Source organism: Hyperolius riggenbachi, chromosome 4, assembly GCF_040937935.1.
Source record: "Hyperolius riggenbachi isolate aHypRig1 chromosome 4, aHypRig1.pri, whole genome shotgun sequence".
In the NCBI taxonomy this organism is placed as follows: Eukaryota; Metazoa; Chordata; class Amphibia; order Anura; family Hyperoliidae; genus Hyperolius; species Hyperolius riggenbachi.
In genome coordinates this window covers 138,056,300-138,075,257 of record NC_090649.1, presented here as the reverse complement: position 1 = coordinate 138,075,257, position 18,958 = coordinate 138,056,300, and the positions used below count along the sequence as shown (strand labels likewise).

Here is an 18,958-nt window from a genome sequence, read left to right as displayed (position 1 = left end):
AGCCATAAATTACTTTTCTCCTATGTTGCTGTCACTTACAGTAGATAGTAGAAATGACAGAAGCGACAGGTTTTGTACTAGTCCATCGCTTCATGGGGGGATTCTCAGGGATTTATTTATTTTCAAAAGCACTTAGTGCATGGTAGTTGCTCTAACCAACTGCCAAAAAACTGTGTAGCAAGCAGGGAAACTGGCCAGCATCATTGCTTAAAGAAAACCTGAACTGAAAATTAAAAGTCGAAATAAACATACACAAGTCATACTTACCTTCCATGTAGTCTACCCCTCAGTGTCTTTCTCCTGTCCCGAGTCCTGTTTGTTCACTGTGATCAAGGGAATTTTCCGTCCTCCATTTTGAAAATGGCCATTACCCATAACAGCTTTCTGGTCAGCACACAGTTAAACTGTAGCATCACCCACTTGAGCCATAGGGAAACATGGACATTGCCTGGTAGATCAGTTTTCCCCTCAGCTATAACTGACAGCAACTGATATATTTCAGATCTGACAAAATATTGTCAGAACTGGAAGGGATTATTGTCAGAATAAAATGGTGAGCTTCTTAGAGGAACTGATGGCAAGGTAACTATGCAATGTTCATTTGAAGTTACCTCATGTGTTTATTTTAAATATTTTTACTCAGTACAGGTTCTCTTTAAATCCTTTTTAAAGAGGAACTGTAACGACAAATTGGCCCCTGGGGGGTACTCACCTCGGGTGGGGGAAGCCTCCGGATCCTAATGAGGCTTCCCACGCCGTCCTCCATCCATCAGGGGTCTCGCTGCAGCCCTCCGTGCAGCGGTGACGTAATATTTACCTTCTTGGCTCCTGTGCAGGCGCTCTGACGGCTGTCGGCGCCGAAGTAGGCGGAAATACCCGATCGCCGTCGGGTCTGCTCTACTGCGCAGGCGCAAGTTTCCGGCGCCTGCGCAGTAGAGCAGACCCGACGGAGATCGGGTATTTCAGTCTTTCCGTGCCGAAAGTCGCCACAGCGCCCCCGCTGGAGCCAGCAAAGGTGAATATTGAACTGACAGTCGGCGCAGTCGCCGGCTGTTCGGAGGGCTGCGGCGAGACCCCCGTGGGACAGAGGACGGCGTGGGAAGCCTCATTAGGATCCGGAGGCTTCCCCCACCCGAGGTGAGTACCCCCCAGGGGATCTTTTTAATGTTACAGAGTCTCTTTAAGGAATATCTTTATAAAGAATAAAAGCCTTGCTGAGAACCCCCTATAAAGAGATGGACTAGTCCAAAACCTGTCACTTCTGTCAGATTTCTACTACCTACTGTAAATGACAGCAACATAGGGGGAAAGTAATTTATGACTATTTTACTCTGGAAAAAATGTACTTCTTATTTGTCTGTTTGCACATATTTTAAATTGTACAGTTTTTCGCCATAGTACCACTTTAAAAACCCATCTTGGTAATAGAGGAGGTAGTGGTGGACTTACCACCTCCAAGCAGAACATACGACTGGATTTTCAGTCAAAACAATTTTATTGGATACTCCAAATAATTATTAGAGTATCCAATAAAATTGTTTTGACTGAAAATCCACAGTCGTATGTTCTTCTTGGAGGAGGTAAGTCCACCACTACCTCCTCTACTACCAAGATGGGTTCTTAAGTTCTTTTTTTTTTTTTTTTTTATTTTATTTTATTTATTTTTATATCCTGTTGGAGCCTTGGTTATCCTATAATCTACATCCAGTCCACCCTTGGTGAAGGGTTGTACCCTTCTACTACAGAGAGCGACTTTTTAATCCTGAGTGGGGTCAGGACAATCTCCCCACTTGCTTTGACAGTGGTTGCCTAAATGGTAACCCTGGTTTGTGAGTATTAAATTAATATTATTATGCTTCCTATTATACATTACCAGTACATACTACACTATATTGGGCTCTTGGTGTTCTCTTTTTTTTTTTGATGGACATATGACTATGGTATTATTATTATTATTAATTGTATTGATAAAGTACCAACATATTACGCAGTGCTGCACAATAGATAAACTGGGTTAACCTACAAGGAAAGACATACAAAAACATCACAACAAATAACAAGATCATGCGAATGTGTTTTGATAACAGAAGTTAAAATGTCAAGGGCAAAATAGCCTGTTCTAGTCCACGAGAGGGGTGTCTGACAGTGAGGTTGCATAATCAACCTGTAAACACTAGGGGGAGAGGGCCCTGCCAGAGGCTTAGGAGAGGGGTGTCCGACAGTGAGGTTGCATGATCAACCTGGAAACACTAGGGGGAGAGGGCCCTGCCAGAGGCTTGGGAGAGGGGTGTCCGACAGTGAGTTTGCATGATCAAGCTGGAAACACTAGGGGAAGAGGGCCCTGCCAGAGGCTTACAATCTATGGTAATGATTAGATTATGAGCCCCTGTGAGGGACAATTAGTAACAAGAATATACTGTGTAAATTGTTACGGAAGATGTCAGCTCTGTATGCTAAATAATATATTCTAAATAAAAATTAACTCTAGATTTGCTTTAAATAGTACAAAGCTTGTACGTTTAAAAAACCTTTTAAGTAAAGCACTGTTTCAGGATCGTTGAGCGCCAGCGGCAGTAACTTACCCACTTGCCCATAAATAGTTTCTATTTTAAAACTCCATTGGCAAAAGCGCTGTGGTATTTATTTTCTAAAGTGTTTCAAGTCTGTGGCCACTCTACCTGTGTCTCCTCAGCCCACCTCCAAATGCTGAGGTAGGGAATGGCCTTGGAGGCACAGAGATTTGGATAAAAATGACCGTGTCCAACTTGCCGGGGGGAGGGGGGGGGCAGTTAGTTCCAAAATAGGAAGGAGTTGTGGAAAAGTGGTTGAGTTACTGCTGCTGACACCCGTTAATCTTTGCAGTGCTAGAACAGTGCTCTACATTGAGGGCTATTTCACCCTTATTAATCTACATCCTAGGTCCTCTTTAAGAGAATTTCAGCCAAAGCAGGATGAGATACTCTGCAGTTCTATTGTTGAGTAAATTTTCTTTTAAAGAGAATCTGTACTCTAAAATTTTTACAATAAAAAGCATACCATTCTAATTCATTATATTCTCCTGGGCCCCTCTGTGCTGTTTCTGCCACTCCCTACTGCAATCCTGGCTTGTAATTTCCAGTTTTAGGCAGTGTTTACAAACAAAAGACATGGCTGCTAACCAGAGTGTGATAGGCTGAGAGGAGCTCAGTCTGTGACTCACACAGAGCCTGCAGGGGGCGTGGAAAGGGTGTGTATAGCTTCTATCCTATCACAAGAAGAGCAGCACATTCCTGCCTGAGTGCCTGAGCCTGACAAAGCCCTCAGAGGGAAGATTAGATTATATAACAGATAATACAGCCACTGTGCAACTAGGAAAGGCTGCAGTAAGACAGACCACATTAGAACAGGTATAGGAACTTATAGGATAGAAGAAATAAGGCTGAACATTTTGTTAGAGTCTCTTTAAGTCGTGGTATAATTACATCTAAATTTATTATGGTTTACAAGTTACATAAGTTTCATGTATGTCTAATCGTCCGCAAGACCAACTGTCAAGGTTCCCTTTTACGTGCTGCGATTTTCTGTCTTTTACAATTATTGACACTCTTATTGCAACATTTTAAGGAGTGTGAAGTTTCCTAAGACCTTGGAACTCTCAGCAGCCTCCCACTTTGACATTTCAACTGAGCGTATGTTTGATGTTAGCTTTTAATTCTTATTTCCAGACAGAACATTGTGGTTTGCTCTTCCTTCCAACTGTGTATCCCAGCATAAAATGTTGTTTCCCATGTTACAATGAGAGGGTTGCCAGATTCGTACGGCCTCTGTTTATGTTGGATGGAATGGTGTGTACATCAATATGAAGCCTCTTAAAGTCTGCATGGGCGGAAGATTGGAAGATTAAGGTTTTTTTAGTTTATAAAATCTGATCTGCTCTTAACCTTCCAAGTCTGTCAGTAGAATATTATGAAAATCTGGGTTAAAGTGGGGGGGATTGCATAGTATCAGTATTTAGGTCACAGGATGGTCTGATTAACATACTACTGTAATAACCTCTCATCCTATAAAAACTCAAGTTCATCCTCTGAAGACCAAGGAAACTTCACTTAGTTTGGACAACTGCACATCAGGATGTTCTATATAATTTGTGTCTATGATGCTAAGCTTTTTCATACACTTTCATTGACATTTACAAGGACGGGATTTAACCATACCAGCTGTTTTTGATTGTTAAATCTGCCCTCTTTCCCACAACCTCTTCTAATCCTTTTACACTGCAACTCAAAAGCACATTGGATAACTCGACGTCTGCTTCTGCCAAGCATTGAGTTTAATTGGATTGGAACAAAAGATAGCCCTGGGAGGACCTTGACTTGATATTGTCATATTTACCAGATTTTTGTGTTGTCAGATGCACAGGATAAGTACAGTACAGGTAGTCCCTGGTTAACGAACGATAGGGACTGTAGGCTCGTTCTTAACCTGAATCTGTTCTTAAGAAGGAACATTGTGCCATCTCTGTCCCCTGTGCCTACAGTGTCCCCCTCTGTGTCACATCTGCCTTCTAACTGCTTATACAAGTTTAGTTTTCCATATTTTTTTATTGGAATTTCAAATGTTTAACAAATATGCCATTGGCATATAATGTATAAAAAACAGAGATACACTTTATACATAATAGCATTCTTTGTTTAAACAAATAATATAAAATAACCTGTACAAGTGTTATGTTGTTGAAATTTGAACAGAAATACCTTTAGTAAATGACATAGATTGAAATAGATGCATCATAAATGTTGAGTTTCAAAAAATTATAATTAAACTATATCAGACAATTTCCCTTTGGTCTTTTATTATACCCAATATTATATATATAAAAATATTAATCATATCTTAAATTTATGCTACTTTAGTGTGAAGTGATCCTGTGATCCTGTAATGGTGTACATTTTAAGATCTTGTTTATAGAGATTTCCCAAGGAACAGATCCTCTGTAGAATGGGGGCATCAACTAGCCTCCCTACTGAGACTCCAGAGGACGCATCCCTGTTCTATCTCCATGGTTCACGTATGTTACAACACCATCACTATATAGATCCAAGACTCTAATTCAAAATAACCAATAATCAAGATATGATCCCATAATTATGAATGTCTTATACATTACAAGATTCCAATATTCCTGTGATATATTCTTACTGAACTAATCTGCTTATACAAGTTTAAAAGCCATTTTTTCTTTGAATTTTTTTAAATCTATTTTCTCAAATTACAAGTGCAATTTGAAATTTTTTTTTACTTGTTCCCATGGAAACACAGAATCTATGCCGGTCGTTCGCAAGTCAGGCGTTCGTAAGTCGGGGACTACCTGTAATTCATGTTTCCCTTTTCTCATCTGTATGCACGTCTTACTGCAGTAGGCCACACAGTATTGGCCTTATGTGACAACCAATCAGTATTCTAAAAGGTTTGCATTTAAGTTGGGAGAATAGTTTTGGCTAAAGGAATGGTTTTCAAATATGCACCTTTCTGAATAAACTGATAAGCAGTACCTATATACAATAAAACAACTATATCAGTAAGCAGTACTCAACTGCTAGAACATTAACCTCTTCACCACTAAGGGTTTTTCCCCTTATGGACCACTGCAATTTTCACATTTCAGCGCTCCTCCCATTCATTAGCCAATAACTTTATCACTGCTTATCACACCGGAATGATCTATACATTGTTTGTTTGTTTTTCACCACCAGTTAGGCTTTTTTGGGTACATTTGGCTAAAAATTATTTTATTTATTTTGCATTTTAGCAGGAATAAGAAGAAAAAAAACACATTATTTCTCAGTTTTCAGCCATTATAGTTTTAAAATAAAACGTGCGACTATACATAAAACCCACACATTGTCCTGGTTATTACAATATTTAAAGGGATGCTAAACTGAGAAGGATATGGATTTTTCCTATTAAAATAATACCAGTTGCCTGACTCTCTTGCTGATCCTGTGTCTCTAATACTTTCAGCCCCTGAATAAGCATGCAGATCAGGTGCTCTGACTGAAATCAGACTGGATTAACTCCATGCTTGTTTCAGGTGTATGATTCAGCCACTACTGCAGCCAAAGAGATCAGCAGAACTGCCAGGCAACTGGTAATGCTTCAAAGAAAACATCCATATACCTCTGAGTTTAGGTTCCCTTTAAATGATGTCCAATGTATGGTGACAATATTTTATATGGAAATAGAGGTGTATTTAATGTTTTTCTTTTTCACTGTACCTGATCAATAATTACAAACGCCACATAAAGCTGCGGTAGGTAATACGTGGGCTGTTTCTGAAGCTTTTAGCAAAAAGGCATAAATGTCAAGATAGCAGCATTTTGTGGTCTGCTGAAGGGGAGGGGGGGTTGAAGTTGATAACCCCTTGGAAACCTATTTCACTTGCACTTATCCTTTTTCCTCTTTTAGGGTGTGAAGACCACAAACATCACCATCCAGGTTGTGTGTGGTATTATGGCCAATGAATCATGGGGTTCACCATACGACAGATATGTTGAAGTTATTCGCACCATTCTCAAAGCAACTGGGGAGAAATGTATAGAAGCAAGTTACAAGAAATATGTTGAAGAAATGAGGAGCAGCTGCTGGGAAGGACCTGCTGCTTCTGGAGGTGAGCGATTCACAATCAGCATATGTCAAATATCGAGCACTTTAGGTAATAGGAATCTAAATGTATTTGATGGCTTAAATCAAGTAAATTGGCTATCGATTTTCCTGTTTGATTCCTGACAGATTTGATCACCTTGATCGAATCTGTCATAAATCTATGTTCCAACATGGCGCGAGGGACTGTACATAGCTTCCCCGTCACTCTTGCCAGTCCAAAGGAGTGATCAGGGTGTTCCAACTTAGCTGGTCTTATTTAATTTTAGGTGTCAAGGTCCACGCTGGAAATAGAGATTTTGGCTGAGACGCTGCTTTGCACAGCCACAGAAGATCCCCGCAGACTCCAAGCTGTAGTGACCTATAGTAGAATGTAGTTAACTATTTAAAAATGTAGCAATGATGGGCAGTTTCGACCAAGAGACAAATCTCTCTAATTTTATCAGAGAGAGATATGTTGGCTGCCCATGTACCACAGGCCGATTCCTGATTTCAGCATTAACTCTCAGGAATCTGCTGAGCCTGCCGCGTCCACCGCCTCGCCACTGTTCACCTAATGTATAAATGTCAGAGGCGTAGCTAGGGCTTTCAGCGCCCAGGGACAAAGACTATTAATGCGCCCTCTAAGGAGGAACCTGGGGGTGTGGCCAAACAGAATGTGGGCATGGTAATGGGTGGGGCCAAATATACATGACTTTAGCAGTGGTGTAAAAGGTCTGCCAGGGAAGTTTGAGCTCTGCCATAGTGTTTCCCCCAAAATACATGTAATCTGACAGCATTTCACCAGTGATACACATAATCTGGCAGAGGTTCCTCCAAAATACAGATATGGCAGCAGCAGTTTGCCAAAAATACAGCAAATCTGGCTGCAGCCCCCCCCCCCCCCCAAAATAGGTGCCTCCAGTATATGTAACCAGGTCTATAGGTGTCCCCAGTGGAAATAACCAGGCATATAGTAGCCCCCAGAATAGGTAGCCAGGTGTATAGATGTCCCCAGTATAGATAGCCAGGTAGTAGTTCCCAGAATAGGTAGCCAGGTCTATAGTTATCCCCAGTATAGGTAACCAGGTGTATAGGTGTCCCCAGCATAGGTAGCCAGGTGTATAGATGTCCCGGAATAGGTAGCCAGGTGTATAGATGTCCCAGAATAGGTAGCCAGGTGTATAGATGTCCCAGAATAGGTAGCCAGGTGTATAGATGTCCCAGAATAGGTAGCCAGGGCTATAGATGTCCCAGAATAGGTAGCCAGGTGTATTGATGTCCCAGAATAGGTAGCCAGGGCTATAGATGTCCCAGAATAGGTAGCCAGGTGTATTGATGTCCCAGAATAGGTAGCCAGGGCTATAGATGTCCCAGAATAGGTAGCCAGGGCTATAGATGTCCCAGAATAGGTAGCCAGGGCTATATATGTCCCCAGAATAGGTAGCTATGCAATGTCTGGTTGTGGATAGGCACGCCTTGCCATGGGTGTTTGGGTGCTCAGCCTTGATGCAGAAGCGACATCGGTCCAGTATCATGTCAATGAAGGGGGAGGTTCCTTTTTTCTGATGCCTGGTGATTGATCACAGTTCTGAGATATATATATATATTTGTGCTTGTACTTTTCATCATTTGTATGTCTGCACTTTATCTGATGAAGGGGACCCTTCGTGGCCCAGAAACAATTGTCATGTTGTGCATACAATAAAACTGCTTGATTATTGATACTGGTGTGCCAGCCGAACTTAAATTGCAGAATAGGTAGCTAGGTCTATAATTATCCCCAGTATAGGTAGCCAGGTGTATAGATGTCCCTAGAATAGATAGCCAGGCTATATGTATCCCCAGAATAGGTAGCCAGGCTATAGGTGTCCCCAGAATAGGTAGCCAGGGGAATAGATGTCCCCAAAATAGGTAGTAGCTAGGTCTATAGTTATTCCCAGTGTAGGTAGCCAGGTGTCCCCCCCCCCCCCCCTTCCCCAGCAGGAGGGCTGGCAGCGCTGTGAAGGGGGAGCGGTAGGCACAGCGGTGCATTTATGCACACATTATCCTGTGTCTCGGTGCCCGTCCTTCTGAATCCGCCACTCTTCCATAGCAGCAAATATGCCGCTGGCGTGGCGTGTCATGTCACGCCGGCGTGCTATGCGCCAGCGGTGTGAATGGGGCAAATGGAAGAGCAGAGATTCGGAAGACAGATGGACAGTGCGACACAAACAGATAATGTATAAATCGCACATTTATACATATGGGCAACAGCGCCGGGGATTTCGTTGTTTGTCACTCATCCCGATATCGCTCGCCGTTACCACCACGCATCCGACCGACATCTTGCAGCATCTCTGACTGATATATGCGACCAATTTCAGCCTGAAATTGGTTGTATTGTCGATTGGGCATGCACTTGGCGGCACCAGTTGTCTTTCCATTATAATCAAATCGGATGGTCGATCAGCTGCCAAGTCATCTGATGTACGGCCACCTTCACGGGGATTATCCTGGTTTCAGCATTTAAAAAAAAAAAAAAAACACATCTTAGAGCAGTGATAACATAGACAGTTCAATATGTCAAGATTTGTCTATATGGGAGGTGCATAAGCATTAAGAAAAAACAAACAAACAAAACTGCTATCATGCACATGAGACGGTCATAGCTTTAAACCTAGTTTTTTAACCTTTTAAAGCAAAGTAAGAATATTGAATTGCTGGAAAGTCCTGTTTAGTATAAATTCGGTACCTGCAGCTGTTTATTTCATTATTCTACTTACAGATTAGGTTTTCTTTCAGGGCTGGGAATACACCATTAATATTTTGGCAGATAGATGGTTCAATAGATCATTTCCGACATGTCCGATCTTAGTTTCGATCGTTTTTCTGATCGATTTCTCGTAGAAGTGAATGGAAATTGATAAGAAAAGATAAAATAATTGATCGGAAAATCGATCAGACAGTAAATCGGCTGAAAAATCTCATCGTGTATTCCCAGCATTACTGTCCAATTTTATTTTCAATCAATTTTTCGATCGATTTTATTTTCTTATCAATTTCCATTCATTTCTATGAGAAATCGATCAGAAAAATGATTGAAAATAAGATCAGACATGTCAAATTATCTATCGAACCATCTATCTGCTGAAAATATAGTATATTCCCTGCATTAGACTTGCCTTGAGGGGGTGCTGGGTGTGAGACATGGCACTGTTGTCAGAACACAGCTTGCTGATGCAATGGTAATCCCTCTTATCACAACACAGATACAATTTAAAATGGAAATTTTAGCAGATAATGACTGATCGCGGCATCTCTAGAAGCACACTTGATATATTTGGCAGGATAGAGTGAATGACCCACAAGGTTATCTGACTGTTGCCTATTTGCTTTCAGTAGTGACAAGTGAAAAACAGGCTGGAAATAGTGAATATTATTGGTTTAGTATAATCAGGTCTGAAACAACATTCCGGAAGAAGCCACAGAGCTCAAAACATGTTTTTCGATGGTGTGTACAAAACGCTTTAGTAGAAACCACAGATACAGGTATAATAAGGCTTGGACAAAGGGCAGTGTCCAATCAAACCAAGTCCAAAGACCCAGCAGCATATTATACATGGTACAATTATCATCCATGAATACAAACAAGGCAAATGTAGACAGACGTTCCTCATACATAAACTGCATCAATTGATGTTATACAGTAAAAAGACAACCCAACAAAAAAAGTCCCAGAAATGTTATCCTCTATAATAAAACCCAAGTGTCTCTGCGTCCCATGTCCCTGTGTGTGTGTTTTGTAGCACTGCGCATGTGCAGGAAGGGACGCAGACACTGAAGGGGCGGCCGTGTTTGCGGGTGTGGCGGACGCGCGTGCGCGCGGACGGGGACAGACCTAGCTGTTTTTAAAATGTGCCAAGGTCGCTAGTGTCCTAATAAAGCCCAATTCAACAGTAACACGTTTCGAGGTATAATGTCCCCCAGACACCACACCCAACATAATATAAATGACAAAGGCAGTGAAGTTTAATAAAAAGAGGTACACCTGAACAGGGGTTAAAGGGAACCTGAGGTGAGAGGGATATGGAGGCTGACATGTTTAAGGGGAATGGGCGACCAGAGCCCCGCTCCACATACCCCTGCATTCTATAATTAACCCACTCCTCCCAATCAAACTGGTACTTCTGTTTATGCGCTTGCAAGCATGCATCAATGATTGTATGCGTAATTACGTAAGCATGAAACGACGCAGGGAACTTCCGGCAGTGTGCGCATTCTCCATTGACGTCATTACGCATTCATGCGTACGTTAGTGGGAGCATGCGTACTTTTGTACGCGTAGAAGCGACGATGCGACCCGGAAATGATTCTCCATACAGTATTTAACCCGGAAACGGACAGTCGTGAATTGCCACACTGCCTCTGAAGACGCTACTGAAGCGAAACGGACGTTAGGCGGGCCGTTCTTACCACCATGCCCCACAGCCTTTACTAACCACAACGGGTATGTGCACCTTGCATGTTTTTACCGCATGAATATTTTTTGATTACCTTGTTGGAAACTTTTTTTGCATACTGAAAGAGCCGCTGGCAATAAAGCTCTTTTTAAAGCTAGAAGCAGTGCCGGATCTTCATACATCTATGTTGTGAAGAAACTGGTACTTCTCCTGAGATAAGGATAGAACATAAGACAATCTATCTGTATCCCTGATCAGGTCCTCCCAGGTTTCAAAACTGGTGTGTGTGTGTGTGCGTGCGTGCGTTTAATGCAGCTTAGCGGTGGTATTTATACCAATGAAGCAAGAGTTTAATGGCAGGTGCAGTGTCCATCCACTTGGCTGAGTCACCGAAAACTAAAACTCAGCCTCTGCAGGGGAACGGAGGAGCGTTCCGTGACGGCGTGGGCACAGAGTGGTTGCAGGAGACTTGTAGAAGCCCCAGCAAGTGAAACTTTTTTAAGTTTGGTTTAGGTTCCCTTTAAAGCGTGTTGCAGTTGCATTTCCTCCAGAATCTTCCCTTCCACCCCCTCCCACAGCCCTGATGTGATTTCTCTCCTTCCCTCTAGGCTTTTTCATTTCATTTTTGGGTATCTGTATTGCTAACTAAGCTCCTTGCGTCTCTCTGCTCAGAACTGTTTTAGTTGGCCTCCATTCCAGAGGATGTGTGTTGTGGGTGGCAGTGTGACTGGAGCTATGGATTTTTTTCAGCTGGTTTTTATCTGTCTAGCGAACATGCTGTAATAGCTAGCAGATACTGTACTTAAGATACTCTTTTTACAGCATGTTTTCTTTTTGTCTTTGTGGCTGGTCTCTGAAGATGGGAACAAAGAACTGATGGTGAGGTTCACAGTAGCTAAAGATGAAGGCACCAGTTACACAGCCATGTAAAAAAAAAATAGTGAGTGAGTTATTGTGTCATAAATTTAAAGAGTAAATACATTTTTAAACTGGCAGTACATTGCCTCAAGACTAGTGGTTAAGTACTGCTATCATTTCCCCTTAACCTCTCTCGCATTACCCTCCCCAACCCCCCCCCCCCCCCCCCGGCCAGCAATACTTCCTCTACTTATGCCTAACGTTAGACAAGACAAATAATTTATATCGCGCTTTTCTCCTGGCGGACTCAAAGCGCCAGAGCTGCAGCCACAAGGACGCTTTCTATAGGCAGTAGCAGTGTTAGGGAGACTTGCCTAAGGTCTCCTACTGAATGGGTGCTGGCTTACTGAACAGGCAGAGATGAGATTCGAACCCCGGTCTCCTGTGTCAGAGCCCTTAACCATTACACCATCCAGCCCCCCACCCTTCCTCCTTACACACCTAATGTAATTCCTTGCAGCTAGAACTGCAATTATACCGTCCCCCAAACTACTGCCCTGATGCTGATCCTGCCGTAAAATGTTAAAAGTTCTGTTGTATTATAGTGGGACTTCAGTGCCTGCATTAGTTGCAATTTACCGGTGTTCGCTATAGCCGCAATTTAACTCTTCTCAAACATGAATTTTGTATTTTTTTTTTCTCTCCAATTGTCTTGCCTTGGAGGGCAAACAGTTCTTGTCACTTTAAAGCGTACTTGAACTCAGAACATCCTCTCTAATCTAAATGTTACACAGCAGCATAATAAACTTTTAAACAAAAAACATTTCTGTGTTATGGCTCATACAAATCCTAAAATAAATCTGCCCTGTGTCTACTTCCTGATTCATGGACGCAGACATATTGTTAACATCCTGTGCAGGAGGAGAGAACAAATTACAATTTGTGATTAGTCAGATGAGGGGGAATTAGACAGGTTAAACTCTCTAAATTCATACAGGGTGCATTTCTCTGTTTTCCTTCTGTCCTGTGCAAGAGTTCACTTTAATGTCAATTCGTATTCACAGTATGGCCTCAATTCACTAAGAAGTTTAGAGAAGTCTGCTGATGGTTTTTAGTCTACTGATGGTTTAGTGTAATGTTTTAGACCTGGTCTAAAACATTCGGTAATTGGGTCGGTAAAGCAGGGGAAATGATCAAAAAATGCAATTCAAAAAGGCAAACAAGGAGTAACCATGACCACTTTTCTGACAGAGATTACACCAGCTGATTTCTGTCAGTCATAGCTACTTGCTTGTGAATTGCATCTTTTGTTCATTTCCCCTACTTTACCCGACCTAATTACCGAATGTTTTAGACCAGGTCTAAAAACAGGTCTAAAACATTTGGTAATGATTAGTGAATTCCCTCTTTATGCAACTGATTTACACCAAACCATCAGTAGACTAAAAAACATCAGTAGACTAGTCCAAACTGCTTAGTGAATTTAGGCCTAAATGTGGAGAACCCTAAGGGCCCTTTTCTATTTGCAAGCACAATCTTGCTGCGTTGGTGATTGCACAAGCTGCCTTTTCCACCTGCCACGCCGTGCAGCTGTCGGGAATGGAAAGCAATCATGCCAAGAATCGCGAAGGCTGGTGATTGTGAAAATAAGCACCACACGATTTACATGTAAAACAGCGGATCGCTGCTAGGGCTTTTAAACTACATACTTAGCCAATTAATAACCACCCTTAGTAAGCAATTAGTCAATGTTTAACCATTTAACGACCGCCTAACGCCGATAGGCGGCAGCTGTTCGTAAGTGGAATTACATGGAAACGGCCGCTCGAGAGTTTTGCAGGCTAATTGTAAAGCAGCAGCACCGTAAATGAGATCGGCGATCCCCAGCCTCTGGCCAGGGATCGCCGGCATCTGATAGGCTGAAGCCTATCGGAGGCGGCGCAGGACGCATCGCCGTCCTGTGCCGCCCAGGGGAGGGAGGGAAAGGGAGCGAGGTGGAAGAACGCTGCGGAGGGGGGCTTTGAGGAGCCCCCCCGCTCGGCCACACGGAGCGGCGGCGATCAGACCCACCCCCACCCCCCAGCAGGTCATCCCCCTAGTGGGGAAAAAAGGGGGGGAGGAAGTCTGGTCGCCCTGCCTCACTGCTGATCTGTGCTGTGGGCTGGAGAGCCCACGCAGCACAGATCAGCAAAAATCAGCCCGGTCCTTAAAGGGGAACTTCAGCCTAAACAAACATGTTAGTTAGAATACAGAGGTAATATAATCTCTTACCCACACTGTTCTAAAAGAACAGCAAATGTTTGTGATTCATGGGGGCTGCCATCTTTGTCATGGGGGTAGCCATCTTTTTGGTTGAAAGGAGGTGACAGGGAGCAGGAGACACAGTTCCAACTGTCCTGTGTCCTGATAACCCCTCCCAGCTGCACACAGTAGGCTTCAAATGTCAAATTAAAAATGTAAAAAAAAAAAAAAAAGCACCAAAACAGCAGAACGAGAACAACAACATCAGAAATCCCATCATGCTTTGCACAGCATCAGGGGAAAAATGCCCGGGCAGTTTTCTTCTGTGCAGCTAAAAATGAGACTCGGGTAAGAAAGACAAAGTTCTCATGCTGTGAAATTGTTAAAGAAACACCAAGCCTTTTCAGTGCTGCTGAGTCGATTTTTAGTCTGGAGGTTCACTTTAAGTGGTTAATAGTGATGAGAATAGTTCCAGCACACTGCATGCAGCTTGGAAATGAGCCAATCCAAAATAAGCAGGAAGTGCATTTGATTGGATAAGTTTGAAGCTGCATACTATCTGCATTTATTTTGCATCTAGACAGAATTATTAGCATCTCCTTGAGCATCTCTACTAATAATCTTCTTGGAAGAAAATCTAGCATCAGTTCATGTGTGCCATGCAGGTGGTGACAATTTTGTTAATGATCTGCTTGGCTGAATTGCAAACCGCTCACTCAGAGTGAGGCTAATGATATCCCTGACCTTACGCTCTCCCCCCCCCCCCCCCTCCCTCCATCCAAGAGAACAGATTGCTCTTTGACACCTGTGCTGCTTGACTGTAGAGAGATCCTTACTTAGCGGCACTGTAGAGACACATAGGGCTTGATTCACAAAGCAGTGCTAACCTACTTAGCACGTCTAAAGTCTTTAGGCGCGCTAACCACTGTGCTAAGTAGGTTAGCACCGGTTTTCTCAATCAGATCGCGCGCTAAGTACCGCGCGCAAAGTTTTGCACGCGCAAAGTCCTATGCGCGCGCTAAGTCCCATAGGCTTTAATGGGCACTTCGCGCGGAGCGCCCTGCGCTCTGTGCAGTGCGCACGTAAAGTTTTACGTGCATAAAGTTTTGTGCGTGTAAAGTTTTACGTGCGAAAAGCTCGTTTAGACGTGCTAAGGGGGTTTTCACAGGCGTGCTAACAGTTAGCACCGCTTTGTGAATCAAGCCCATAGAAGAATGAAGTCAATTGTTCAGGATTCCCTCTTTTACGGTAATTTTCCTGGTTTCAGCATCAGAAACATTTACTGTATCTATATATTGCTGTATATTGAATTTAGCCCTGCCCTCCCTATAATGACACAGCCTAGGCTGTTTAGATATGCGTAATCGTCTCCCCAGAGTCTTCTGGGAGACCAGGTATACATTGTACTGGCTTTGGAACTCTCCGTAAACAAACATTCCGCAGAGATCAACTGACAGGGCGTATGTACGTAAAATATCGCCATAGACAAATATATGCACGCTCCATGTTGCAACCAGGACTAAAGCATATAATGGCCTCATTTCACTAAGCTTATCTCCTGTCTTTAATAACTCTTTTGAGCTGTTTCTACAGTTATCACCATGGTGATAACTAGAAACCGCTCAGAAGAGTTATTAAAGACAGGGGATAAGCTTAGTGAATTGAGGCCAATGTCCAAAGTGAATCCGTTCTCCAATGCCAGTGTCACATAATGAAAGGAGGAAAGGTAGTGTCCAGAGCAGCTCTCTCAGTGGTATCCATATCGGAAAAAGCAGAGAGAAGAGATTGCAAATTGCAAAAAGAAATGCACAAACAAGATTGCAAAAATTTGTTAGTGTATCTCACATGCCCAATGTTCCACTCCTCGGACGTCGACCGTGGCCAGCGGGGGACATCAACAAGAGTATGTGGTAGTCTGGAGTCCAGGCAAGCTCCGTGTGCCGGGTGACATCAACAAGGGTACGTAGTAGTCTGGAGTCTAGGCAAGCTCCGTGTGCCGGGTGACATCAACAAGGGTACGTGGTAGTCTGGAGTCCAGGCAAGCTCCGTGTGCCGGGTGACATCAACAAGGGTACGTGGCAGTCTGGAGTCCAGGCAAGCTCCGTGTGCCGGGTGACATCAACAAGGGTACGTGGCAGTCTGGAGTCCAGGCAAGCTCCGTGTGCCGGGTGACATCAACAAGGGTACGTGGCAGTCTGGAGTCCAGGCAAGCTCCGTGTTTTGTAATTTGCAAAATGAATTAAAGATATTGCACCACTAAAGATGCCGACACCTGAGATAAATTTCAGAATGTAAATCAGGAAGCAGAAAGATTTTACAAGTGACAAACACTGACTTAATTATTATTGTAAAAAAAAAAAATCTATTTTATTAATTGTTGTTTTATCTACAGTTCCTCTTTAAGCAGTCAGGTGACAATTATAACATCGGAAGGACCATCCTTCAGTTTCAGGAATTTGCTGCAGCGATATATTATGGATCTCATAACGCAGGCAAGAAATTAGGAGTGACTGCACTGCTTGCCTGCACTGTACACGCTGCAGTAAAAAGAATATATGATGGCAATTTTATTGTGAGAAAACACATCAAAGCTTCTGAACTAAGGAAGGGTCACCTTGTCAGCATGAAATAAGAAATGTTCTCCCATCAGTAATGAATAGACTGCCTTTATAAAAGCTGTAACTTTCTCCACATCTGTATTCCTGGAGAGTAGCCACACTTGGGACACCTGCAAGAACTTATCTTTGTAATCGTTAAAGGTGTTCATATATCAGTAATACTGTATATGGGCAGATAGACCATGAGACAGATCTTTCGGATTGAATATAGATCTGTTTCCTGCCCATACATTAGCAGACAGATTCCCAAGAGATTTCAGCATGGAATATCTCTGGAATTGGCCTTGTGATGCCGCATCTGCCGCTGCCCCCTAATGTGAATGTGCCCCCACCCATGCAATTATCCTTACCTGTCGGCTGTCTCCCGACATGGTTCCCATTCATCTTCCGCATTGCTGGCGGGGTTCCACTGTTAAAACGATCCTGAGCCGAAGCTCGTGTTTAAAATAAGATATTAACCTGAAGAGAGGGAAGCGTCAGGATCCTATTGAGGCTTCCCTCAGTGGTCTGATGTCCCCCTTCACTGAGCATGGGCCCCCTCCACATCCGGGCCATGCTCCTCCTCTGTGCCCACATGGCTTCTGCACGGTCGTGCCTGTGCAGTAGTATGGAGCCCGCGGCTCTGTCTTACTGCGCATGCGTGGGCAGGCTCGCGCGGCTACGCTGATGGAAGAGATGGTGCGCGGCCCTGATATGATTAACAACAATGCATTGCCACTAATCTTCTGGGAGGCCATCAGAGCACCGAGGGAAGCCTCATTTGGATCCAGAGGCTTCCCTCTCTTTAAGTACGGTAAGTATCTCATTTTGTACCAGAGCTCCAGTTTGGGTAGACTTTACGCACGTGGCGTGTGATGTCATACATGTGCCGCATACTTTATAGAAGCCCCGCAGCAGAGCGGACGATGCATGGGGACCACGGCGGGAGACCTTTTCAGGCACCCGATCGACCACGTTGGCCCGACATGTCCAATCGATACAATTGACCAATTTTGGGCCAAAATTGGTTGCATTGTCAACCAGGCATGCTTGTAGTGGCACCGATTTGCATCAGATTTGATAATTATCGAAATGGATGCTCGATTGGCCGCCAAGTTGACTGATGTATGGACACCTTTAGTCTTGGAATAGAAATTAGGAACCGGCATACCAAGACAACTGCACCACAATAGAAAGGCTTCAATGCAATGATTTGATGGACTGTCCCTACTTATTAAGGGGTCTGGAGCAAAGGCGTTCATTTCTACGATCATGTTCTTATGCATGCAAAGAGTGGCTAGTTACTTGGCACTCTTGTCTTGCAGATTTTAAAGCGGAACTGAGGTCTCTGTAAAAAAAAGTTTCACTTACTTGGGGTTTCTGCCAGCCCCCTGCAGCCGATCTGTGCCCACGCAGTTTCAAAATGATCCTCCGTTCCCCCGCCTCAGAACACTTTTCTTCATGCAGTGGAAGCTGACTTCTAAGTCGACGTCCATTGCGCCCTGGCTGTGCGCATCCTTGATTGTGTACCCATGGCCCGGAGTGTCCTGCGTAAGCTGCGCAACAAGGATAGATTGATGGAAGAAGCGAAAGTGATCTGTGGCGGGGGAAGGATCGTTTTGAAATTATGTGGGCACAGGTCGGCTGCAGGGGGCCGGCAGAAGCCCCAAGTAAGTGAATTATTTTTTTATATAGATAACTTCAGTTCCTCTTTAAATCTGGAGTTTGAACCCTCCTTAGGATCCTTTTCTACTGAAATTGTCATCAGCATTGCAAACTTGCTGTGATGAGTATAAATTTCTCTGATCACTGTGCTCAGGTTGTGACATGCTTATTGTCAACATGTGGTTTTCACTCCATAATCGATTTCCGATTGTAAGAGGAAAAAAAAAAAGCAGAAAACTTTTAAAATGGTAGATCAATCCAGTGACTTTCCACATCGGATTCCATCCTCCCGACCAGATTCAGCGCTGAGACCCTCAGAAGTTTACCGCCGCGCCCCCATATATGAACACGCTTAGCTGCAGGATGGCTCACTTCTGCACAGTAGCAAGGAGCCACTGCTCGGGCTCTGTGGAAAAGGCTGAGCCTGGTCAGCACCGTGCTACTGTGCAGGTGTGAGTCATACGTGCAGTGCGGCCAAGCTCTGTCGACAATCGCTGGAACGGCGAGGTATTTTACCCATAGGCTTCCTTCTAGCTG

At 43.5% G+C, this 18,958-nt stretch overlaps 1 protein-coding gene across 1 annotated transcript in view; it reads left to right on the top strand.

Moving 5' to 3' along the window:
- Positions 1 to 18,958, top strand: part of LOC137570529 (putative serine protease K12H4.7) — an 83,736-nt gene that overhangs the window by 44,102 nt on the left and 20,676 nt on the right. Inside the window, exon 6 of the mRNA XM_068279222.1 lies at positions 6,445 to 6,646. Coding sequence (XP_068135323.1) covers positions 6,445 to 6,646 — 202 coding nt within the window. The remainder of the gene's footprint in view (positions 1 to 6,444; positions 6,647 to 18,958) is intronic.